Source organism: Pongo abelii, chromosome 9 (genome assembly GCF_028885655.2).
Source record: "Pongo abelii isolate AG06213 chromosome 9, NHGRI_mPonAbe1-v2.0_pri, whole genome shotgun sequence".
Taxonomy (NCBI): domain Eukaryota; kingdom Metazoa; phylum Chordata; class Mammalia; order Primates; family Hominidae; genus Pongo; species Pongo abelii.
In genome coordinates this window covers 11,316,556-11,339,298 of record NC_071994.2, presented here as the reverse complement: position 1 = coordinate 11,339,298, position 22,743 = coordinate 11,316,556, and the positions used below count along the sequence as shown (strand labels likewise).

At 37.1% G+C, this 22,743-nt stretch overlaps 1 protein-coding gene across 2 annotated transcripts in view; it reads left to right on the top strand.

The window, feature by feature from the left end:
* Window positions 1-963: 963 nt before the first annotated feature.
* The window catches only part of SLC22A9 (solute carrier family 22 member 9), a 34,684-nt gene continuing 12,904 nt past the window's right edge, over window positions 964-22,743 (top strand). Inside the window, exons 1-6 of one of the 2 annotated variants that reach the window (XM_002821621.5) lie at window positions 964-1,878; window positions 2,555-2,658; window positions 5,040-5,194; window positions 5,290-5,458; window positions 7,038-7,161; window positions 13,600-13,718. In XM_002821621.5, coding sequence (XP_002821667.4) covers window positions 1,477-1,878; window positions 2,555-2,658; window positions 5,040-5,194; window positions 5,290-5,458; window positions 7,038-7,161; window positions 13,600-13,718 — 1,073 coding nt within the window. In that variant the 5' untranslated portion in view covers window positions 964-1,476. The other variant, XR_008511013.1, reaches the window with a different exon arrangement.

Below are 22,743 nucleotides of genomic sequence, written 5' to 3'. Positions count from 1 at the left end.
GCATGTTCTCACTCATAGGTGGGAATTGAACAATGAGAACACATGGACACCGGAAGGGGAACATCACACACCTGGGCATGTTGTGGGGTGGGGGGATGGGGGAGGGATAGCATTGGAGATACACCTAATGTTAAATGACGAGTTAATGGGTGCAGCACACCAACATGGCACATGCATACATATGTAACAAACCTGCACGTTGTGCACATGTACCCTAATACTTGAAGTATAATTTAAAAAAAAAGAAAAAAACATTATGTTGAATGAATTAAGCCAGATATATGGAGTCAAGTATTTTATGATTCAACGTATAAATCAAATGTCCACAATAGGCAAATCTATAGAAACAGAAAGTAAATTGGCGGTTGCTAAGTGGGATGTGTGAATAAAAATGGAGAGTTACTGCTAATGGGTATGGTTTCCTATGTGGTGATTAAAATGCTCTGTAATGATATAGTAGTGATGATTGCACAACTCTTTGAATGATCAAAACACATTCAATTGTATACTTTAAAAGGGTAAATTGTATGGTAAATGAATTATACTTCAAGGAGGTTTAAATTTTAATAGAAATTTTAGTCCTAATCAAGGTGAGATTTTCTCTCATATTTTGCCTCCAATTCTTCCATAGCACATAGTGCATCTCACATAATATTTATAATGTTGGAGTGCAATTGTTTATGTACTCTCTCTTACTTACTCAACTATAAGATCCTTGAACTTGTCACACACGTTACTTTAGGAACTAGCATGGAAAAGGTCTTCACAAATACTATCTGAAAAAATAATAAGCCACTAAAAGTAAACCTCCATATGAGCTTACTCCTCTGCTTTTCATCACCATCTATTCTGTCCACATTTCTAGCAATGTATTTCCAGTGTGAATTTGTGGTGTGATTTGACATGAAGGAGAACATCAGTCACCAAAACGAAAGGATTGCACCATAGTACCCTTATTTTAGTTTAACTTCGACTTTTTTAGGTTAACTCTTAATCAAAAATTGGTACTTAACAAGGAAAAACTTGCCTTCTGTTGTTTTCAGAGAAGTAAAAAAGCACTTCACCTTTGAGTCGCCAAAATTATGCTTCCTGCAATGACCGCATACCATGTAGCAGGTTTATTTTAGTTTGTTTACAGAAAAGTGTAGACCAAAGTCCAGTGCTGATTTTGGGAGCTACTAAAGACATGAAAAAGTAGAACTTTAAACACATTTCATTGTAAACGACTGGGAGTATCTGAGCAAATTATTTCTTATGTGACTTTAAAGAAAACGGCTACCTATCTGACCCCAAAACGACTTGAGGAAACTGTTTCCACGGTCCTGCTGCAGAGGGGAAGCACAGTCGTCAAGAAGAGAGTGGGGTCAGGATCAACACACATTTAGTGTGACTTAGGGAAAGAAAACATTTTCCCTCTTTGAACCTCTCTGGATACAGTCATTTTGCCTCTACTTGGGGATCAACTGTTCAACCTCAATGGCCTTTCAGGACCTCCTGGGTCACGCTGGTGACCTGTGGAGATTCCAGATCCTTCAGACTGTTTTTCTCTCAATCTTTGCTGTTGCTACATACCTTCATTTTATTCTGGAGAACTTCACTGCATTCATACCTGGCCATCGTTGCTGGGTCCACATCCTGGACAATGACACTGTCTCTGACAATGACACTGGGGCCCTCAGCCAAGATGCACTCTTGAGAATCTCCATCCCACTGGACTCAAACATGAGGCCAGAGAAGTGTCGTCGCTTTGTTCATCCCCAGTGGCAGCTCCTTCACCTGAATGGGACCTTCCCCAACACAAGTGACCCAGACATGGAGCCCTGTGTGGATGGCTGGGTGTACGACAGAACCTCCTTCTCATCCACCATCGTGACTGAGGTAAGAGGCTCTGTTCTCCTCTCATGAGTATGTGACCTGGGTGTTTAGAATAACACAAGTAATAATCATGCTTCCAGCCTTTAGTCACATGTAGGTCCTTAGTCTTCATTCTTTCAGCAAATACTAATTGCTTCTTTATTAAATGTCTGACACCTACACATTTTGAGTAATGAATTCCAAAGTAGAAGGTATCCTGCTATTATAATGCTTTAAGTCACAGGGAGACCAAAGTTTAAACAAGCATTTATATATAATATGTTAAAATGTTCTGCTAGGTCAGTGATGCTCAGCCTGTCATTGCAAATTAGAAATATCTGGGAAATTAAGAAAAGCCTCCATGCCCAGAGTATACCCTAAAACAATCATATGAGAAGGTCTAAGAAGGAAATTTAGGTTTCTAAAAGTTTTTAAAGGTCCTCAAGTGATTGCACCGTGTGGTCAAGTTTGAGAACCATTTAGTATGAAATAAAAACCTATAGGTTTAGGAAAGTCTTCCAAGAGAAAGTTATGTTTAAGTTGAGACTTGAATCATAAAGGTCAGGTAATGCTGAAAAAGGAAGCCGCAGAGGAAGTTAAAGACTTAATATTAGAAAACTTGCAGATCATGCTAAGAAGTTTTGATCAAGTTACACTGAGGGGTAATAAGCATTGATGTGCTGGCTTCCTTCTCTTCCAGTGGGATCTGGTATGTGACTCTCAATCACTGACTTCAGTGGCTAAATTTGTATTCATGGCTGGAATGATGGTGGGAGGCATCCTAGGCGGTCATTTATCAGACAGGTGAGTGCGTATGGATCACAGCTCTCTTTAAGGACATTTTTATCAACTTATGAAACATTATTTCATCTAGAATTACTTACTGCAAATTACACTCTCCTGAGGCTGCCTTGATCCCCAAACAGAAAAGGAAATTTTTAGTCCGTGTTTTGAGTGCTATTTTTAAAATTTGAGCTCTGTATGCAGGACACAGAAATGATATCTCCATGTGAACTGGGGGTGTTTCAAGACAGGGTTTAGAGAGAAGATACCACAACATGTGGTTTAGAAATATGAGAAAGCGTTAACTAAGGGAATAGAAAGGAAGACGTTTCATCACATAGGATTCAGCCTTGGCCAGGAGTACCAGGTCCAATCCTACCTGGACACTGTGAGCTGATGGCTTGTGCCCAGAGAATGGTCATTATATCATAGTTCCAAGTGTGATGAGCACACATTCCTCTAAAACCTGTAGGGTATATTTGAAGGTATCATTGGTGGTGTGTTGAAAAATTATGTGTAGAAAGTTGATTATTGTCTTTGCAAAAACAGCTTTTTAGAACATTGTGAGGTAAGTAATCCAAGGATAATACTATCACAGTCTGTGGTGTGAGAAGTTTGGGGTATTCACCTGCTGTATGTCTCCTGACATGGCAGGGAACAATTACCATCACCCAACCATGTCTCCCTTGATGGCGATGAGGGACTTGAAGTGCCCCTTGCCATCCACCAACATCATGTCTTCTGGTGTCTCACCTGAAAATTTGAACCTCGAATGTACTACAGGAAATGGAATGTAGAATGAGCTAAGAGTCAGAGGGTTAATTTCCGATAGTTAGTCACCCAGTCCTCTGTGATACTGTCCTGGGAAAATGCAGATAGACCAATTTTAATAGATCACAGGGTGGTAAAAGAAGGGGTAGGAGATGCCAGGCAGGAGATGACAGTGGAGAATCAGCTGAAGACGAAGCGACAAGATAACCTAAGGATTTTGATATTTCTCACAAGCCTAAGTGGAAATATTACGTGATTATATGCAGAGTAGGCTACGATCAAACTGATTGTTCTGAAATAACTCACTCAACTGTTTATGATATCTTAAAATCGGAAATAATCCATAATCTCATTAATAATAGGTTAATAAATAAGCAGATATTCACATAATGAATTTTTACAGCAAAGGGAATGAATAAAGTACTGTCTGCAATAAGATGAATTAACATCAAAACCATTTGGTTAGGTACCACAAGACCAACAAAAAGATTACATACTATAGTGTTCCACCAATGTAAAAGTCAAAAACAAGGAACTACATTATGATGTGAGAAAAGGGAGAAATCTAATTTTCTTTAGATTTCTATTGGAATTGCATTAAATCTAAACAGCATTTTGGGTAAGACTGACATTTTTTAAATATTGAATTTTCTGATCTATAAATATTGCTTTTCATTAAGGTAGACTTTTGTTTAATTTCCCTTTGCAATATTTTGTAGTTTATGATAAAGTCATGCATTTTTTATTAATTTATTTCTAATTCATATGTAAAGATAATTTACATGTAAATTATGTACATATATGTAAAGATAATTAACTTTTTCATAGTAAACTTACATCCTGCCAACTGGATAAATTTATTAATTCTAGTACCAATTTATAGATTCCTTAAAATTTCCCAACTTGATCATATCATCTGCAAGGTGGAATAGTTCTAATCATTAATTTTTATTTTTTCCTTTTAATCTCTTTCCAGCAGTAGCTAAAACCTTCGATACAATGCCAATGACATTGGTGAGAGCTGAAATCCTGCCTCACCACAGGCTATATTGTTCCAGTTGTCTACAGAGAGGACTCCTTTCCCAGAAAACAGTAAAAACACTAAATTCCCTTTTTCTTTTCTTTTTTTTTTTTTTTTTTTTGGCCCTCCCCTGCAACACTTCAGCAACTTTGATGTGTTGTTCTATGGATGTTCCTTTCACATCAGTATACCCATAGCCTGCACTGTCCTAGACTTCTACATCTAGATTTAGATGTCTTATAGGCTATGCCCTGCTCAGGCTCTCTACTATGCTAAAGTACATAGGAGACACATTGTGTTATTAGTGTTAGTACAAGGGACTTCTGATATTTTAAAATGTCCAATATTCCACCCTGTCTTATGTGGTTTCAATTAGTGTCAAAAATATACTGCTGAGAGTTTGGAAAATAAACTTTGATCTACTTGGTATTTATTTAGAAACAGGGAACATTGTGTCTGAGATCTGCCATTGATTACTGATTCTTTAATGCTTCAAATGCAAAGTTTCACTTGTTAAACATCCTTTAAATTTCAAAGTGTGCCTTCTCTTTGCTAAGTTTTTCCACTTGTTGTTATTGTTCCCATTATCTAACCTGTTTCTTTTTCTCAGATTTGGGAGAAGGTTCGTGGTCAGATGGTGTTACCTCCAGGTCGCCATTGTTGGCACCTGTGCAGCCTTGGCTCCCACCTTCCTCATTTACTGTGCACTACGCTTCTTGTCTGGGATTGCTGCAATGAGCCTCATAACAAATACTATTATGTTAAGTAAGTCAACACTTTGGATCCACATTTCCCAAACTGTGACTTTGAAATTGAAACTCCACCTTTGAAGTCAAAGCCTTATCTGTTTTTTCTTCCAGTAGCCGAGTGGGCAACACACAGATTCCAGGCCATGGGAATTACATTGGGAATGTGTACTTCTGGTATTGCATTTATGACCCTGGCAGGCCTGGCTTTTGCCATTCGAGACTGGCATATCCTCCAGCTTGTGGTGTCTGTACCATACTTTGTGATCTTTCTGACCTCAAGGTATGAGTTTGTTTCTTCTTTTATCTTAATGAGATACTGGAATGAGAATGTACATGGAACTAGGACACCTGAATTTTTTTTTTGTTCTTTGTATAAACCTGAGAGCACATCCTCTCATAATCTGTGCTTGATGTCCAATACGAGAAGCAGAACACATAGAGTTTCCTGATAAAACTGAGGACAATCAATGAAATTTCAACATAAGGTAACCAACAAATATTTCTCTAAAATTGTATCTCAAATATTGTAAGAGACATAATTTACTCAAAATCATTTATCATTTATATGAAATTTCATTCACCTGAGAGTTCTTTTATTTACATGAATAAAACATAGGAAGTCCCATTAAATTCAAATTTCAGATAAGGGATGAATAATTTTTAATATAATTATGTCCAAAATATTGCATGAGACATGCTTATACTAAAACACTTTCCTGCTTAATAGAAATTCAAATGTATCCATGCCACTGTGTTTTCATTTGCTAAAACCAGCAACCCATGAGATGGGGAATAGCAGTGAATCATTGCCTGGACTTCTTAGTGTCCCTGGATATCTTCGCCTTAACAAATATTATGGAAACAGAATTATTACAAAAATGTTTTCCCCAATACAGGAAAACATTTGAGGAGCTATCTTCCATGGTAGTCTGTGTTTTTATATATATCTTTGGAAAAAAATACATGATGGAGAAGTTTGGGATTTTTTTTCTTAATTATTGTAGGTGATATTGGATGAAAAGAAGGTGCAGCAAATTTACTTTCATAACTAAAGAAAGAGCTGCATGGTTTCTTCAATTAAAATATGAAGGCAAAATGAATAATTTACCTCATTTGTCAGTGTTCCATCTTCCTTCTATTAGCTTTGCAAACACTTTTAGATGGTTAACTATACTCTCCTCTTAAAAAGGCCAGTTCAGTGAAAGACATCTATTTGGACTTTACCTTAGAGAGATGATTACAGATTTAATACAGAGAGAAGAGTTCAGATAGAAAAGTAAGCAAACTCCCTGTCAGGCTCATCCATTCATTTATCTTATCTCCATAACAGCCCTAGAAGGTAATATTCTCCCCATTACATAGATGAGAACACTGAGGAATATTTAGGTACATAACTTGTTAATATGTCCAGATTATTCACAGATGATATGACCAGGAGTGATTCTAGTTGTATGAGGCGTTAAGCATGCATAAATTATTTGAGGGACTTTACTTTAGGGAAAAGAACACATTAAGAATAGACATAAGTTATGACCTCACTAGGACCTTGGCAGGCATCTATCTGTACAAGTGATGGTCCTTCATGCTGCAGTGTCAGGAGCTCCAAGGTAAATTTGCCGAGTAAGAGAGGAGCCAGTATGATTCCAAGTCTGCATTCCCAACAGTGAAATGTGTACTGGATGGAGGAGTCATCTCACATTTTTCTAGTTATGGTCAAAGAGAATGTGAGTTTACATTTCCTGGTAAAACCAAACAAGTGGTGGATATTAGCTTGGAGGGAGAAGACATCTTAAGAAAAAACTAATGTAAGAAATGAGCAAGTGAAAGTTGACTGCCCCTCTGTTCTCTTCCTTGGTCAGTTGGCTGCTAGAGTCTGCACGGTGGCTCATTATCAACAATAAACCAGAGGAAGGCTTAAAGGAACTTAGAAAAGCTGCACACAGGAGTGGAATGAAGAATGCCAGAGACACCCTAACCCTGGAGGTGAGCTGGATGGGAGCTAGATATGGGATGTAGGGAAGACATAACTTGTCATCAATACTTAGCAGTGTCCATAAGGTAAAAAAAGGAGAGAAACACAGGTATGGTTATGGGCTGTATCACCTCGCTATAATTTTTAATGGGCTTCAATATTGTTTGGGTTAACATTGAAGGGGAATATGCTGTTGCTAAAAGGATGAGACATAGATATTTTACTCAATGGAGGCAGAGGCACAAAGTATTAACTATTGTAAAGATTTTGCATTGAACTCATTCTAACTGTGTAATAGGAAGTAACCAAAACTAGTTCATTCCTTCCCATTTATTATTCTGTGGGTCTCTTTCAGGGTAGTAAAGCCAGAGGAAGCGTTAGTAAGCAAACAGAATATAACATAAAGAGGTTCATTCATTTGTTCATTCAATCATACATTCTTCCATTCATGATACATTTAGTGAGGCACTACCTATGCCAGATTCCATCCTTCCTTGGAAATATTGCAGTGCCCATATCAATCCAAATCCCTATTTGTCTGGAGTTTCATTATACTTACTTACTATAAGTTCCTAAAGCATGACTAAGTGGAAATGCCTGTGAGAAGCCTTTCTCATTTTAATCCACCCCAGATCTTAAAGATAAATGTTGTCATGGATCTTTAAGTTAAATATTATCCATGTTATACACATATATAAAGTATTAATCTTAAAATGTGGTATGCACAAATGATACTAGGTCTTGAATAACAGAATAAGTCAAGGTAACAGCCTGAATGAAGCTTTTGCTATGACAGAGAATATCAATGGACAGATTTAAATCCAAATATTGGAAATGATATGGGAAAGGAAAGAATGCTACTTGGAACAATAAAAATACATTTTCTCTCATTTTATTGAAAACGGAGAGGATTAAGAGCAAGCCTCTTAATATCCTTACATATTAATATTAACCTTAAATGTAAAACATCACACTTAAAAGACACAGAGTGGCAAGTTGGATTAAAAAAAAAAATACACCCAATTGTATACAGACTTCCAGAGACACTCACATGCAGTGACACCTATAGGCTCAAAGTGAAAGGATAAAGAAAAATCTAACAAGCAAATGGAAAACAAAAAAAGAGCAAGGGATGCAATTCTAATTTCAGATAAAACAGACGTTAAACCAACAGTGATCAAAAAACGCAAAAGGAGAATTACATGATCCAGGGTTCGATTCAATAAGAAGATTTAACTATCTTAAATATATATGCACCCAACACTGGAGCACCGAGATTCATACAACGAGTTCTTAGAAATCTACAAAGAGACTTAGATAAATCACACAATGATAGTTGGAGAATTCAACACCCCACTGACAGTGTTAGACAGATTATAGACACAGAAAACTAACAAAGATGTTCAGGAACTAAACTCAACACTTGACCAAATGGACCCAACAGATATCTAAGGAACACTCCACCCAACAACAGCAGAATATACATTATTCTTATCTGCACATGGCACATACTCTCAAATCAACCACACATCAGCCATAAAACAATCCTCAGCAAATTCAAAAAAAATAAAAGAAAGAAAGAAAGTAAACCAACCACACTCCTGGACCACAACACCATAAAAGAGAGATCAATATGAAGAAGATCTCCCAAAATCGTAAAATTACACGGAAATTAAACAACCTTCTCTTGAATGACTTCTGGATAAATAAAGAAATTAAGGCAGAAATCAAGAAAACCTTTCAAGCTAGTGAAAACAAAGATATAACATACCAGAATCTCTGGGACATGGCTAAACACATATTAAGAAGGAAACTTATAGCACTAAATCCCCACATCACAAAGTTTGAGGTCAAATTAACAACCTAACCTCAAACCTATTGGAACTAGAAAAACAAGAGCAAACAAAACCCAAAGCTAGCAGGAAAGAAGAAGTAACCAAATCAAAGCTGAACTGAGTGAAACTGAGGTGTAAAACAAACAAACAAACAAACAAAATATATATATATATATATATATATATATATCTCAACAAAACCAAAGATTGGTATTTTGAAAGAACACATTAGATGGATAGACTTTCTTAAACTAATAAAGAAAAAAACAGAGGATTCAAATAAATGCAATTAGAAATGACAAAGGTGACATTACCACCAACAACATAGAAATACAGAAAACACTCAGAGACTATTACAAACACCTCTATGCACAGAAACTAGAAAACCTGGAAGAAATAGATAAATTCTTGTAAACATCCAAACTCCCAAGATTGAATCATAAAGAAATTAAAACCCTGTATAAACCAATAACGAGTTTCAAAACTGAAACAGTAATAAAAAGCCAATCAACCAGAAAAATCCCTGGGCCACATGGATTCACAGCTAAATTCTACCAGACATGTAAAGAAGAGCTTGTACCAATCCTACTGAAATTATTCCAGAAAATTGAGGCAGGGAGACTCCTAACTCATTCTACAAGACTAGATTCATTCTGATACCAAAACCTGGCAGAGAAAAAATTTAAAAAAAAAAGAAAAACAAGACTAAAAACAAAACACATTATCATCCCAATAGACAGAGAAAAGGCTTTTAATAAAATTCAACATTGTTCATATTAAAAACCCTCAACAAACTAGGCATCGAAGGAGTGTACCTCAAAATAATGAGAGCTATCTATTGACAAACCCAAGCCAAGATCATACTGAATACACAAAACCTGGAAGCAGTCCCCTTGAGAACCAGGCAAGACAAGGATGTCCACACTCACCGATTCTATTAGGCATAGTATTCGAAGTCCTAGCCAGAGTAATTAGACAAAAGAAAGAAATAAAAGGCCACAAAATAGGAAGAGAGGAAGTCAAAATATCTCTCTTCACATACAAAATGATCTTATACATACAAATCCCTGTAGTTGTAGCCCAAAAGCTCCTTGATCTGGTAAACAATTTTAGCAAAGTTTCAGGATATAAAATCAATGTACAAAAATCAGTAGCATTTCTATACACTGACATCATTAAAGCTGAGAGCCAAATCAAGAATGTAATCTCATTCGCAATAAACACAAAATAATAAAATACCTAAGAATATAGCTAGCTAGGGAGGCAAGAGTTCTACAATGAGAACTACAAAGCAATGATGAAAGAAAGCAGAGATGACCAACAAATGCAAAAACATTCCATGCTCATGGATAAGAAGAATCAATATTGTTTAAATGGCCACACACCCAAAGCAATTTACAGACTGAATGCTGTTCCTATCAAACTACCAAAGACATTTTTTATAGAATTAGAGAAAACTATTCTAAAATTCATATGGAACAAAAAAAAAAAAGAGTTTGAATAACCAAAGCAATCCAAAGCAAAATGAACAAAACTGTAGGCATCACACTATCTGACTTTGAACCATACTACAAGAACACAGTAACCAAAACAGCATGGTACTGGTACAAAGACAGAAAGGTAGACCAATAGAACAGGTTAGAGCACTGAGAAATAATGCCATACCTCTACAACCATCTGTTCATCAATGAAGTCGACAAAAACAAGCAATGGGGAAAGGATTCCCTATTCAGTCAATGGTGTGATAACTGACTATCCATATGCAGAAGACTGAAACTGAACCCCTTCCTTTCACCATATACAAAACTCAAGTCAAGATAAAGACTTATGCTGAAGACCTAAAACTATAAAAATCCTAGAAGAAAACATGGAAGATACCATTCTGGACAAAGACCCTGACAAAGGTCTCATGACAAAGACTCCAAAAGCCATTGCCACAAAAACAAAAGTTGACAAATGGGACCAAATAAACTAAAGAGCTTTTCCACAAAAGTTATCAACAGAGTAAATAATGAAGAGTGTAAACAGAAAACCTATAGAATGGGAGAAAATATTTGCAAACTGTTCATCCAACAAAGGCCTAATATTCAGAATCTATAAGGAATATGAACAAATTAAAAAAGAACAGACACCCCATAAAAAATGGACAAAGGACATGAACAAACAGTTGTTTTTGTTTTGTTTTGTATTGTTTGTTTTTGGGATGGAGTCTCGCTCTGTCACCCAGGCAGGAATGCAGTGGCGTGATCTTGGCTCACTGCAGCCTCCACCTCCAGGGTTCAAGTGATTCTCCTGCCTCAGCCTTCTGAGGAGCTGGGATTACAGGCTTGTGCCATCATACCCAACTAATTTTTGTATTTTCAGTAGAGATGGGGTTTCACCATGTTGGCCAGGCTGGTCTCGAACTCCTGACCTCAAGTGATCCATCAGCCTTGGCCTCCCAAAGTGCTGGGATTACAAGCGTAAGCCATCGTGCCTGGCCAAACAAACACTTTTCAAAAAAAGACATATACACAGCCAACAAGCATATGAAAAAAAAATGCTCAACATCACTAATCATTAGATAAATCAAATCAAAACTACAATAAGATACCATCTCACACCTGTCAGAATAGCTATTATTTAAAAGTCAAAAAATAACAGATGCTAGTAAGACTGCAGAAAAAAGGGAACACTTAAAAACTTTTGATGGAAATATAAATTAGTTCAGGCACCGTGGAAAGCAGTGTGGAGATTTCTCAAATAACTCAAAATAAAATTACCATTCGACCCAGCAATCTATTACTGGGTGTATACCCCCAAAATACAAATCTTTCTATCATAAAGGCAAATGCATATGTAGGTTCATCACAGCAGTTTTCACAATAACAAAGACATGGAATCAACCTAAATGCCCATCAACAGTGGACTGGCTAAAGGAAATGTAATGCATATACACCATGGAATACTAAGCAGCCAAAAAAAGAGGTCACGTCCTTTGCAGCAACATGGATAGAGATGGAGTTCATTATCCTAAGCCAATTAATGCAGGAAAAGAAAACCAAATGCCACATGTTCTCACTTATATGTAGGAGCTAAACATTGGTGCAAATGGAGCTTTGTATATATACACACAAAGAAGAGAACAATAAACACCAGAGCCTACTTGGGAGTGGAAGATGGAAGGAGGTAAGGAGGTGAGGATCAAAAGAACTACCTATTGGGTACTGTGCTTATTAACTTGGTGATGAAATAATCTATACACCAAACCCCCATGAAACACAATTTATCCATGTAACAAACCTGCCCATGTGCCCCAAAGCCTAAAATAAAAGTTGGAAAGTAAAAAACAAAAAACAAATAAAAGAGCATTGGAATCAAAAAAGAACAATGCATTATTAAACTAAATGGCAACTGATGGTCCCATCAGTTCCCCAGGGAAAAAAGAGAGCATTGCTTATGAGATGCAATTGAAGCTTGGTATGGAAAATGGATTTTATACATGACTGGATACCTAATGTTGTCTAAATTTGAATTTATTATTTTGTAATGATTATTCATAAAGGTCTGGTCTTAGTTCTGTTTTAACCTCCATCTCACAGGTTTCCTAATGCACCTGTTCTAGACAACCCTCTAACCTAAAGCTGCTCCACATTTTATCAATATCAATCCATTAATTACTCCAGTCGTATGGGTCTGGGAGCCCAGTAAATAACATACATCTCCTCTGCCCAGATCACATATAACCCAGAGATATTTAAAGTGGTTAGGAACATGAAGATCAAAAATTTTAGGTTTTTTACTACTGTGAGAACTGGAATAGAGGATGTGACTTTCAATACCTACCACCAACATTATTTCTAATGCTTCATTCCATAATTGAACTTACCTGTCCCAGTTTTTTTAACAGGTACAAAACCTAACCTGACAAATATAGGGTGCAGCCCAGAAAGCAGACCTTAATGTGATCTCTTTCTAAAAGCGTTCTGGGCACTTGAGAATGCCTATGGCATTCTCCCACACTCACCAATCAAATAACTCAGTTCTTTATGGGTAGCTGAGGGTATGTACAGAAGGGCCAGGATAGTCTCTTTTGAGAGTTATTCCTCATGGAAGCATGAGATTCGGGAGAAAGCAGCCCCTCCTTCCCCAACCTTCAGTATTTCTGAGCCAAGAACCAAAATGAGTTCTCTCAGGAAATTTTGCTCCTTTCTGAGGCAAACTGTTTTTCACCAAGGGCAGTGAGCTGAGAACCAATGTCCACGTCTTTGGGGCTCATGTGGTCCAAATGGAGCTTTGGACTATAATCCAATTTGGCCTTCATTTGGACTGTAATCTTTATTCAGTCCCCATCATGGTCTGATTCTCCAACATACATACCCTTTCCAATGCTCTGCAGCCACTTGGATCTCTTGTCTAAAATATCCTTGATACATAATTTCCTGGAGGCTGCTTTAATATCCTAATTCACTTTTCACATCATTTTTACACATATCATTGCATTTTAAGGCTTATATTTTCTACCAGACAAAAAGGGCAGTCATCTCACTTCTCATCTGTGGGTTGACCAGTGCCCCTACAGTGCCTACTCTTTTCTGACAACTGTACAGTTTATTGTTTCTGCTATTGTTGAAGATTTTGAAATCCACCATGAAAAAAGAACTGGAGGCAGCACAAAAAAAAAAACCTTCTCTGTGTGAATTGCTCCACATGCCCAACATATGTAAAAGGATTTCCCTCCTGTCCTTTACGAGGTAAGCTTCGTGCAGTGTTTGAGGGTAAGTTACAGTACTGGAGACATGAATCTTGTTCTCATTTCAAGTAGTACAGCATGTTGAGGAAACAGATTTGCACATAAAAGATGAGAAAGTCGTAAAGAGAATTGCTGTGTTTGAATGTAGTAAAAGAGTTGTGAAAAGTCTGACATGGAATTAATTTATGCAATAGTTTTTGTTTATCACAACACCCTATCAGGCTCTTCACTGGACACCAATGCTGAGAACTTCAATTACAGTATATGCTTTGGCTTGAAGTTTCTTAACGTGTTTGTTTCCAGTTTTAATGAGGTAAATTACAAAGAGAATTTTGTACACAAATATATACAGCTCAATGAATATTTCTATATTTTGATACGTAATTTAGATCAAGATACATAAAAACCTCTAAAACACTAGGACATGATCACAAGCACAGAAAAATCATAAATAGGAAGTCCTACCTGTTAATCCCCCACAGAAACATTGATTTAACAATGATTGGATCCAAATACCCCTATGAGATTTCCAAAATAGAGGTAAGATGTTGTAAAACCATAGATGAGCACAAACCCAAGAACAGTTGCACTGAAATGGGTAAAAAGAGTAATTTCACCTGACCCATGACAACCCCTTCCCAAAGTTGTTTCAGCTCAGTGCCAAGAGAGAACACCCTGGCCTACAGGAAGGAGTGGAGCATTCATACACATCTGGGCCTTTTGACACACTGTGTGAGGAACTGGTGTTTGTCTCACCTCACTCAGAGCACTTATGGAACTTGCATATTGGGATGTTTGGGTCACTGAATAGAAGGTGAGCACAAAGAAAATCTGTGACTGGTACAGCTCAGTGCAATAAAAATAAGACTGGCAATTTTAGATTTCTCCCTCAGGAGGGAGGGAAGGGAGTGTAGTATGTGTCCAACATTCTAATTTTTCAGGGAGATGCCCAAGAAATGTGTTTTTGTCTTTCCCACCCAGGATGCCAATGGGACTCCAGATAATCTAGATATCTTAGGAACAAAACATGATAAAAAACATCTGACTGTCATCCTGCTGCATCAGAGAACTCCTAGTATAGCGGACAGACACCACGGGGAGCCAGATTACAAGATATTTTAAAACAGAAACCAGTAGATCTCTCTGATCAGAAATATACACACACAAATACAGATAAGACACTTTACAGAGAAGGTTTGACAGGCTCCTAGAATCTCTGTTTGGGTTGATTGGTGAAGGTCTTTCCCTATAAAAGCTAGTCTGGGAACATAGGGAGAGGGAGCTGTTTCTTCAAACGTGCATACACCAATGCAAATCTTCAAAGAACATGAAGAAACAGAGAAACATGACTCAAAAGGGAACAAAAACATCCCCAGAAACTGACCATAAAGAGACATATATGAATAATGTGATAACAAATTAGAAATAGCTACCATAACAATGCACACATAAGTCAAGATAAAAATGGATGAGCAGGCCGGGCACAGTGGCTCACACCTGTAATCCCAGCACTTTGAGAGGCTGAGGCAGGTAGATCACAAGGTCAAGAGATCAAGATCATTCTGGCCAACATAGTGAAACCCTGTCTCTACTAGAAATACAAAAATTAGCTGGGCATGGTGGCGCACACCTGTAGCACTCCCAGCTACTTGGGAGGCTGAGGTAGGAGAATCGCTTCAACCCGGGAGGCGGAGATTGCAGTGAGCCGAGATCGTGCCACTGCACTCCAGCCTGGCGACAGAGCGAGACTCCATCTAAAAAAAAAAAAAAAAGAGGAACAAAGTGAGAAATTCAACAAAGAAATATTGTAAATATTTCAAATGACCAAAATAAATCAGGGAGTAGATGAAGACAATGACTGTGCTGGGGTACATGTACAGGATGTGCAGGTTTGTTACATAGGTAAACATGTTCCCTGGTGATTTGCTGCACCTATCAACTCATCACCTAGGTATTAAGCCCAGTATGCATTAGCTATTTTTCTTAATGTTCTCCCTTCCTGCACCCAACGCCCAACATGTCCCAGTGTGTGTTGTTTCTCTCCCTGTGTCTATGTGTTCTCATTGTTCAGCTCCCACTTATAAGTGAGAACATGCAGTGTTTGGTTTTCTGTTCCTGCGTTAGTTTGCTGAGGATAATGGCTTCCAGCTTCATCCATGTCCCTGCAAAGGACATGATCTCATTTTTTTTATGGCTGCATAGTATTTCATGGTGTACATGTACCACATTTTCTTTATCCAGTCTATCATTGATGGGCATTTGGGTTGATTCCATGTCTTTGCTGTTATGAATACTGCTGCAATGAACATACATGTGCAAGTATCTTTGTAATAGAATGATGTATATTCCTTTGTGTATATACTCAGTAATGGAATTGCTGGGTCAAATGGTATTTCCGGTTCTAGATCTTTGAGAAACCACCACACCATCTTCCACAGTAGTCAGACTGATTTACCTTCCCACCAACAGTGTAAAAGCATTACTGTTTCTCCTCAACCTTGCCAGCATGTTATTTCTTGACTTTTTAATATTTGCCATTCTGATTGGTGTGAGATGGTATGTTATTGTGGTTTTGATTTGCATTTCTGTAATGATCAGTGATGTTGAGCTTTTTTTCATATGTTTGTTAGCCACATGAACGTATTCTTTTGAGAAGTGTCTGTTCATGCCCTTTGCCCACTTTTCAATGGGGTTTTTTGTTTTTTCCTTGTAAATTTAAGTTCCTTGTAGACTGGATATTACATCTTTGTCAGGTGGATAGGTTGCAAAAATTTTTTCCCACTCTGTAGCTTGCCTGTTCACTCTGATGATACAGTTTCTTTTGCTATGCAGAAGCTCTTTAGTTTAATTAGATACCATTGCCAATTTTTGCTTTTGTTGCAATTGCTTTTGGTGATTTCATCATGAAATCTTTGCCCATCCCTATGTCCTGAATAGCGTTGCCTAGATTTAGGATTGTCTCAGCTATATGAGCTCTTTTTTCGTTCCATATAAATTTTAAAACAGATTTTTCTAATTCTTTGAAGAATGTCAATGGTAGTTTAATGGGAATAGTATTGAATCTATAAATTGTTTTGGGCAATATGGCCATTTTCACGATATTGATTCTTCCTATCCATGAAGATGGAAGTTTTTCCATCTGCTTGTGTCCTTTCTGATTTCCTTGAGCAGTGGTTTGTAGTTCACCTTGAAGAGGTCCTTCATTTTCCTTGTTAGCTGTATTCCTAGGTGTTTTATTCTCTTTGTAGCAATTGTGAATGGGAGTTTATTCATGATTTGGCTATCTGCTTGTCTGTTGTTGGTGTATAGAAATGTTTGTGATTTCTGCATATTGATTTTGTATCCTGAGACTTTGCTGAAGTTGCTTATCAGCTTAAGAAGCTTTTGGGATGAGTCAATAGGGCTTTCTAGATACAGGATCATGTCATCTGCAAATGAAGACAATTTGACTTCCTCTCTTCCGATTCAAATACCCTTTATTTCTTTCTCTTGCCTGATTGCCCTGGCCAGAACTTCCAATGCTATGTTGAATAAGAATGGTGAGAGAGGGCATCTTTGTCTTGTGCCAGTTTTCAAGGGGAATGCTTCCAGCTTTTGCCCATTCAGAATGATATTTTCTGTGGGTCTGTCATAAATGGCTCTTATTATTTTAAGGTATGTTCCTTCAATACCTAGTTTATTGAGAATTTTTAACTGAAGGGATGTTGAATTTTATTGACGGCCTTTTCTGTATCTATTGAGATAATCATGTGGTTTTTGTCTTTAGTTGTCTTTATGTGATAAATTACATTTACTGATTTGCTTATGTTGAACCAGCTTTGCATCTGGGGATGAAGCCGACTTTATCGGGGTTGATAAGCTTTTTTGTGTGCTGCTGGATTCAGTTTGCCAGTATTTTATTGAGTATTTTTGCACTAATGTTCATCAGGGATATTGGCCTGAACTTTTCTTTTATTGTTGTATTCCTGCCAGGTTTTTATCCCTACCAGGTTAGCATGATGCTGGCCTCATACAATAAATTAGGGGGGAGTCCTTCCTTTTCAATTGTTTGGAATAGTTTCAGAAGAAGTGGTACCAGCTCCCCTTTGTACCTCTGGTGGAATTCAGCTATAAATCCACCTGGACCTGGACTTTTTTTTTTTATTTTGTTAGTAGGCTATTAATTACTGCTTCAATTTAGAACTTATTATTGGTCTATTCAGGGATTCAACTTCTTCCTGGTTCAGTCTTGGGAGGGTGTATGTGTCCAGGAATTTACCTATTTCTTCTAGATTTTCTAGTTTATTTGCATAGAGGTGTTTATAGTATCCTCTGATGGTAGTTTGTATTTCTGTAGGGCCAGTGGTGATATCCCCTTTATCATTTTTTATTGTATCTATTTGAGTCTTCTCTATTTTCTCCTTTATTAGTCTAGCTAGCAGTCTATATATTTTATTAATTTTTTCAAAAATCTAGCCTCTAGATTCATCAGTTTTTTGAAGGGTTTTTGTTGTTGTTGTTGTTGATGATTTTGTTTTTTTGTTTTGTTTTGGTTTTTGTTTTTTGTATCTCTATCTCCTTCAGTTGTGCTCTGATCTTGGTTATTTCTTGTCTTCTGCTAGCCTTGAGGTTTGTTTGCTCTTGGTTCTCCAGTTCTTTTAGTTGTGATGTTAGGGTGTTGATCTGAGATCTTTCTAGCTTTTTGATGTGGGCACTTAGTGCTATAAATTTCTCTCTTAACACTGCTTTAGCTGCAACCCAGAGATTCTGGTATGTTGTCTCTTTGTTCTCCTTGGTTTCAAAGAATTTGCAGAAGGATTTTTTTTAACTTAATGTAATCCCATTTGTTCACTTTTGCTTTGGTTGCCTGTGCTTCTGGGGTATTATTAAAGAAATCCTTGCCCTGTCCAATATCCTGGAGAATTTTCCCAATTTTTTCTTGTAGCAGTTTCATAGTTTGAGGTCTTAGATTTAAGCATTTAATCCATTTTGATTTTATTTTTGTATATGGTAAGCGATAAGGATCTAGTTTCATTCTTCTGCATATGGATATTCCATTTCCCCAGCACCACGTATTGAAGAGGCTGTCCTTTCCCCAATGTACATTCTTGACACCTTTCTCAAAAAGAAGTAGACTATAGATGTTTGGATTTACCTCTGGGTTCTCTATTCTGTTACACTGACCTATGCATACACTGATCTCTTACTTTTCATTCTTTGTGTACCTGTTGTGTGTTTTTCAATTTGAGGTTACCGTGAGGCTTGCAAATAATATCTTTAATCCATAATTTTAAACCAATGACAATGTAACAGTAATTGCATAAACAAACAAATTAGCAAAGAGAAAACTAATAAAATGTCTACACTGTAACTTTGTCTCCTGGCTTTTTAACGTTTTCTTGTTTTTATTTATATCTTACTGTATTTTCCATGTCTGAAATTTATTCATTATTTTTTATTGTTTCATCTTTTAATCTTCCTACTCAAAATACAAGTAGTTTAGGCACCACAATTACAGTGTTATACTATTCTGTGTTTTTCTGTGTACTTACTTTTGCCATTGAGTTTTGCACATTCAGATGATATATTCCTGCTCATCAATGTCATTTTCTTTCAGATTGAAGAAATTCCTTTGACATTTCTTGTAGGACAGGTATGGTGTTGATGAAATCCCTCAGTATTTGTTTTTCTAGGAAAGTCTTTATCTCTCCTTCATGTTTGAGGCTATTTTTTTTTTTTTTTTTTTTTTGCTGGATATACTACTCTAGGATAAAAGGGTTTTTTTTCTCCTTCAGCTCTTAAAATATATCATGCTTGTCTCTTCTGGTCTTTAAAATTTCCACTGCAAAGTCTGTTACCAGATGTATAGGAGCTCCACTGCATGTTATTTGTTCCTTTTCTCTTGCTGCTTTTAGAATTTTTTCTTTATCATTGGCTTTTGGGAGTCTATTAAAAGCCTTGAGGAATTCTCTTTTTTTGCGACACTTGCTGATATACTGTAGTTTAATAAAAACATAGCTTATACAGTTCATTGAAAAAGTATTTTAATACAAACACCACTTTTACACAAAACCAAATGTTGATATTCTCATTTTTTTAAATTGTTGGTTTCTTTAAAACACTAAGATGATACCTCAATAAAGGTTGCTTCACATTTTCCAGTTTCTTGATCTGTGCATGTCACAAGTAAAGATCCAGATTTGTTCTTTTTGCGTAGTCTTGCTTTGGCCATGTGGGCTTTCTTTTGGTTCCATATGAATTATAGAATTGTTTTTTCTAATTCTGTGAAGAATGATGGTTTTATTTTCATGGGAATTGCATTGAATTTGTAAATTGCTTTTGGCAGTATAGTCATTTTCACAATATTGATTCTACCCATCCATTAACATTGGGATGGGTTTTCATTTGTTTGTGTCATCTATGATTTCTTTCAGCAGTGTTTTGTAGCTTTCCTTCTAGGGGTTTTTTGCCTCCTTGGTTAGGTTTATTCCTAAGTATTTTAATTTTTTTGCAGCTATTATAAAAGGGGTTGGGTTCTTGATTTGATTCTTCACTTGGTCTCTGTTGGTGTATAGAAGAGCAACTGACTAGTGTACATTAATTTTGTATCTGGAAACTGCTGAATTCTTTTATCAGTTCTAGGAACTTTCTGGAGGAGTCTCTAGTGTTTTCAAGGTAAACAATCATATCATCAGCAAACAGTGACAGTTTGACTTTCAGTAATATGCTGAAGAGGATTGATGAGAGTGGGCATCCTTGTCTTGTTCCAGTTCTCAGAGGGAATGTTTTCAACTTTTCCCCATTCAGTATTATGTTGGCTGTGGGTTTGTCATAGATGGCTTTTATTACAGTGATGTATGTCCTTTGTATGCCAGTTTTGCTGAGAGTTTTAATTACAATGAGATGCTGGATTTTGTCAAATGCTTTTCCTGCTGTTGGTCTGATGGGCTTCCCTTTGTGGGTAACCCGACCTTTCTCTCTGGCTGCCCTTAACATTTTTTCCTTCATTTCAACCTTGGTGAATATGATGATTACGTGTCTTGGGGTTACTCTTCTTGAGGAGTGTCTTTGTGGTGTTCTCTGTAGTTTCTGAATTTGAATGTTGGCCTGTCTTGTTAGGTTGGGGAGGTTCTCCTGGATAATATTCTGAAGAGTGTTTTCCAACTTGTTTCCATCCTCCCCATCACTTTCAGGTACACCAAGCAAACGTGGGCTTGGTCTTTTAGTCCCATATTTCTTGGGGACTTTGTTCATTCCTTTTCATTCTTTTTTCTCTAATCTTGTCTTCATGCTTTATTTCACTAAGTTGATCTTCAATCTCTGATATCCTTTCTTCCGTTTGATCAATTCAGCTATTGATACTTGTGTATGCTTCACGAAGTTCTCGTGTTGTGTTTTTCAGCTCCATCAGGTCATTTATGTTCTTCTCTAAACTGGTTATACTAGTTAGCAATTCCTCTAACCTTTTTTCAAGGTTCTTAGCTTGAGATGTGAGGTATCATTCCAGTCATGCTATTTGTCACATGTATACCTTGGTTTTTTTTTCTTTTTTTTTTTAATTCTATTTTTGTTTTATAGGTCCTGTGAGATTTAGGCTTTAAAGAGGTTCTATTTTAATGTGTTTCCAGGATTTGTTTCAAGATTTAGAGGTCCTTTTAGCAGTTCTTGTAGGGGTGGCTTAGTAATGGTGAATTCTCTCAGCATTTGTTTATCTGAAAAAGACTATCTTTCCTTCATATGGGATGCTTAGTTTCACTGGATACAAAATTCTTGGCTGATAATTGTTTTGTTTGAGGAGGCTGAAGATAGAACCCCAATCCCTTCTAGCTTGTAGGGTTTCTTCTGAGAAATCTTCTGTTAATCTGATAGATTTTCCCTTATAGGTTACCTGGTGCTTTTGTCTCACAGCTCTTAAGCTTCTTTCCTTCATCTTAACTTTAGATAACCTGACAACAATATGCCTAGGCGATTATCTATTTGAGATGAATTTCACAGGAGTTCTTTGTGCTTCTTATATTTGCATGTCTAGTTCTCTAGCAAGGCTGGGGAAGTTTTCCTCAATTTTTCCCCCAAATATGTTTTCCAAACTTTTAGATTTCTCTTCTTACTCAGGAACACCAAATATTCTTAGGTTTGGTGGTTTAGCATAATCCCAGACTTTTTGGAGGCTTTGTTCATATTTTCTCATTTTTTTATTTTTTATTTTTTGTCTTTGTTAGATTGGGTTAATTTGAAGATCTTGTCTTCGAGCTCTGAATTTCTTTCTTCTGCTTGTTCAATTCTATTGCTGAGGCTTTCCAGAGCATTTTGCATTTCTATAAGTGTGTCCAATGTTTCCCAAAGTTTCTTTTGCTTTTTCTTTATGCTATCTATTTCCTTGAATATTTCTCCCTTCATTTCTTGTATCATTTTTTACTTCCCTGCCCTGGGCTTTGCCTTTCTCTGGTGCCTCCCTGATTAGCTTAATAACTAACCTCTTGAATTCTTTTTCAGGTAAATCAAGAATTTCTTCTTGGTTTGGATCCATTGCTGGTGAGCTAGTGTAATGTTGGGGGGTTGTTTAAGAGCCTTGTTTTGTCATTTTACCAGAGTTGGTTTTCTGGTTCCTTCTCATTTGGGTAGGTCTAGGGCTAAAGGCTGTTGTTCAGGTTATTTTGTCCCACGGTGTTCCCTTGATGGAGTACTCTCCCTTTTTCTAGGGATGTGGCTTCCTGAGAGCTGAGCTGCAGTGATTGTTATCTCGCTTCTGGGTCTAGCCATCCAACAAGTCTACCAGACTCTGGGCTGGTACTAGGGATTGTCTGCACAGAGTCCTGTGATTTGAACTGTCTATTGGTCTCTTGGCCATGGATACCAGCACCTGTTCTGGTGGAGGTAGCTGGCGGGTGAAATTGACTCTATGCAGGTTCTTAGCTTTGGTGGTTTAATGTTCTATTTTTGTGCTGGTTGGCCTCCTGGCTGGGGGTGGCACTTTCCAGAGAGCATCAGCTGTGGAGAGAAACCAGCAGTGAGTGGGGCCCTAGAACTCCCGAGAATATATGCCTTTT